At 36.6% G+C, this 5000-nt stretch overlaps 1 protein-coding gene across 1 annotated transcript in view; it reads right to left on the bottom strand.

Moving 5' to 3' along the window:
- prpsap2 (phosphoribosyl pyrophosphate synthetase-associated protein 2) overlaps positions 1-5000 on the bottom strand; it is a 29656-nt gene that overhangs the window by 4081 nt on the left and 20575 nt on the right. Inside the window, exons 8-9 of the mRNA XM_055896662.1 lie at positions 3358-3476; positions 72-142 (exon numbers count right to left, since the gene is read on the bottom strand). Of these exons, the coding sequence (XP_055752637.1) occupies positions 72-142; positions 3358-3476 (190 nt within the window). The remainder of the gene's footprint in view (positions 1-71; positions 143-3357; positions 3477-5000) is intronic.

The raw sequence follows: 5000 nt of genomic DNA, 5'->3' as shown, positions 1-5000 counted from the left end.
GTGTGTGTGTGTGTGTGTGTGTGTGTGTGTGTGTGTGTGTGTGTGTGTGTGTGTGTGTGTGTGTAACTCACCACTATGATGGCGATGCGTCCTCCTACGTCTCCTACCACTGTGATGGGAGGCTTCTCTTTAGGGATCAACACTGGAACACACACAATACACACTATACACACAATACACACTATACACACAATACACACTATACACACAATACACACTATACACACAATACACACAATACACACTATACACACAATACACACTACACACTATACACAATATACACTATACACAATACACACAATACACTATACACAATACACACTATACACACAATACACACTACACACTATACACAATATACACTATACACACAATACACACTATATACGCTATACACACAATACACAATACACACAATACACACTATACACAATACACACTATACACACAATACACACACTACACACTATACACTATACACAATACACTATACACACAATACACACTATACACAATACACACAATACACACTATATACACAATACACACTACACACAATACACACTATACACAATACACACTATACACACAATACACACTATACACAATACACAATACACACAATACACACTATATACACTATACACACAATACACACTACACACTACACACTATACACAATACAAACTATGAACACAATACAAACTATACACACTATACACACTACACACTATACACAATACACACTATACACACAATACACAATACACACTATACACACAATACACACAATACACAATACACACTATATACACTATAAACACAATACACACTATCCACACAATACACAATACACACAATACACACTATACACACAATACACACAATACACAATACACACTATATACACTATAAACACAATACACACAATACACACTATACACACAACACACTATTCACAATACACACTATATACACTATAAACACAATACACACTATATACACTATAAACACAATACACACAATACACACAATACACACTATATACACTATAAACACAATACACACTATCCACACAATACACAATACACACAATACACACTATACACACAATACACACAATACACAATACACACTATATACACTATAAACACAATACACACTATACACACTATACACACAATACACACTATAAACACAATACACACAATACACACTATAAACACAATACACACAATACACACAATACACACTATACACACAACACACTATTCACAATACACACTATATACACTATAAACACAATACACACTATAAACACAATACACACTATATACACTATAAACACAATACACACAATACACACTATATACACTATAAACACAATACACACAATACACACTATACACACAATACACACAATATACACACAAAACATACACTATACACACATAATACACACAATACACACACAATATACAAACACACAATATACACACATACAATACACACAATACACACAGTACACGCACAATACACACTATACACACAATACACACACAATACACACACAATACACAAACAATACACACACACAATACACACAATACAAACACAATACACACATTATACACACAAAATACACATACAATACACACACTACACACACACGCACAGTACACACACACACACACACACACACACACATACACACACACTACACACAATACACACAATACACACAATACACACAATACACAATACACACTATACACACAATACACAATACACACAATATACACTATAAACACAATACACACTATACACACAATACACACTATACACACTATACACACTATACACAATACACACTATACACACAATACACACAATACACAATACACACTATACACAATACACACACTATACACACTATAAACACAACACACTATACACAATACACACTATATACACTATAAACACAATACACACAATACACACTATACACACAATATACACACAAAACATACACAATACACACTATACACACATAATACACACAATACACACACAATATACAAACACACAATATACACACACACAATACACACAGTACACGCACAATACACACTATACACACAATACACACACAATACACACAATACACACATAATACACAAAATACACACACAATACACAAACAATACACACACACAATACACACAATACAAACACAATACACACATAATACACACAAAATACACATACAATACACACACACACACACACACACACACACACACACACACACACACACACACACACACACACTACACACAATACACACACTATACACACAATACACACAATACACACTATACACACAATACACAATACACACTATACAAACAATACACAATACACACAATATACACTATAAACACAATACACACTATACACACAATACACACTATACACACTATACACACTATACACACAATACACACTATACACACAATACACACTATACACACTATACACAATACACACAATACACACTATACACACAATACACAATACACACTATACACAATACACACACTATACACACTATAAACACAACACACTATACACAATACACACTATATACACTATAAACACAATACACACTATACACAATACACACAATATACACTATAAACACAACACACTATACACAATACACACTATATACACTATAAACACAATACACACTATACACACAATATACACACAAAACATACACAATACACACTATACACACATAATACACACAATACACACACAATATACAAACACACAATATACACACATACAATACACACAATACACACAGTACACGCACAATACACACTATACACACAATACACACACAATACACACACAATACACACAATACACACATAATACACAAAATACACACACAATACACACAATACAAACACAATACACACATAATACACACAAAATACACATACAATACACACACTACACACACACGCACAGTACACACACACACACACACACACACACACACACACACACACACACACACACACACACACACACACTACACACAATACACACACTATACACACACAATACACACAATACACACTATACACACACAGCCTTTAAAAACTGAACAGGTGTTTATATCAAGACATGGTGCAAGAGGATGTGTGTGTGTGTGTGTGTGTGTGTGTGTGTGTGTGTGTGTGTGTGTGTGTGTGTGTGTGTGTGTGTGTGTGTGTGTGTGTGTGTGTGTGTGTGTGTGTGTGTGTGTGTGTGTGTGTGTGTGTGTGTGTGTGTTACGTGGTATCTTGACAGTAGGAGGAGAGTGTCTTCCATCCACCAGGTCTGACTCAGCATCCTGGGCCTCTCCATGGATCACTGCAATACCCAGACGCAACCGCTCTGCAAACGACTGGGCCCTGAACACACACACACACACACACACAGTACACACACACACACACACACACACACACACACACACACACACACACACACACACACACACACACACAGTACACACACAAACACACACACAGTACACACACACAGTACACACACACACACACACACACACACACACACACAACACACACACACACACACACACACACACAGTACACACACACAGTACACACACACACACACACACACACACACACACACACAGTACACACACACAGTACACACACACACACACACACACACACACACACACACACAGTACACACACAAACACACACACAGTACACACACACAGTACACACACACACACACACACACACACACACACACACACACACACAAAGAAAGACCGTTCTTTTATATATTTTGTTGTACCATCAGCTTTGAAATACAAGAGAAAGGCCATAATGTATTGTTCCATTTCAGGTGCAATTTAGATTCTAGATGGCAGCAGTGTATGTGCAAAGTTTTAGACTGATCCAATGAACCATTGTATTTCTGTTCAAAATGTTGTATCAAGACTATACAACTATACAATACAGACAGTAGCAGCTACAGTCAACTATACAATACAGACAGTAGCAGCTACAGTCAACTATACAATACAGACAGTAACAGCTACAGTCACCTATACAATACAGACAGTAACAGCTAGTCAACTATACAATACAGACAGTAACAGCTAGTCAACTATACAATACAGACAGTAGCAGCTACAGTCAACTATACAATACAGACAGTAGCAGCTACAGTCAACTATACAATACAGACAGTAGCAGCTACAGTCAACTATACAATACAGACAGTAGCAGCTACAGTCAACTATACAATACAGACAGTAACAGCTACAGTCAACTATACAATACAGACAGTAGCAGCTAGTCAACTATGCAATACAGACAGTAACAGCTACAATACAGACAGTAACAGCTAGTCAACTATACAATACAGACAGTAGCAGCTACAGTCAACTATACAATACAGACAGTAGCAGCTACAGTCAACTATACAATACAGACAGTAGCAGCTACAGTCAACTATACAATACAGACAGTAGCAGCTACAGTCAACTATACAATACAGACAGTAACAGCTACAGTCAACTATACAATACAGACAGTAGCAGCTAGTCAACTATGCAATACAGACAGTAACAGCTACAGTCAACTATACAATACAGACAGTAGCAGCTACAGTCAACTATACAATACAGACAGTAGCAGCTACAGTCAACTATACAATACAGACAGTAGCAGCTACAATACAGACAGTAACAGCTACAGTCAACTATACAATACAGACAGTAGCAGCTACAGTCAACTATACAATACAGACAGTAACAGCTACAGTCAACTATACAATACAGACAGTAACAGCTACAGTCAACTATACAATACAGACAGTAGCAGCTACAGTCAACTATACAACACAGACAGTAACAGCTACAGTCAACTATACAATACAGACAGTAGCAGCTA

The sequence above is a fragment of the Salvelinus fontinalis genome, chromosome 2, assembly GCF_029448725.1.
Source record: "Salvelinus fontinalis isolate EN_2023a chromosome 2, ASM2944872v1, whole genome shotgun sequence".
NCBI lineage: Eukaryota > Metazoa > Chordata > Actinopteri > Salmoniformes > Salmonidae > Salvelinus > Salvelinus fontinalis.
Note: the sequence above shows the minus strand (reverse complement) of the source record. Positions and strands in the feature narration are given on the sequence as shown.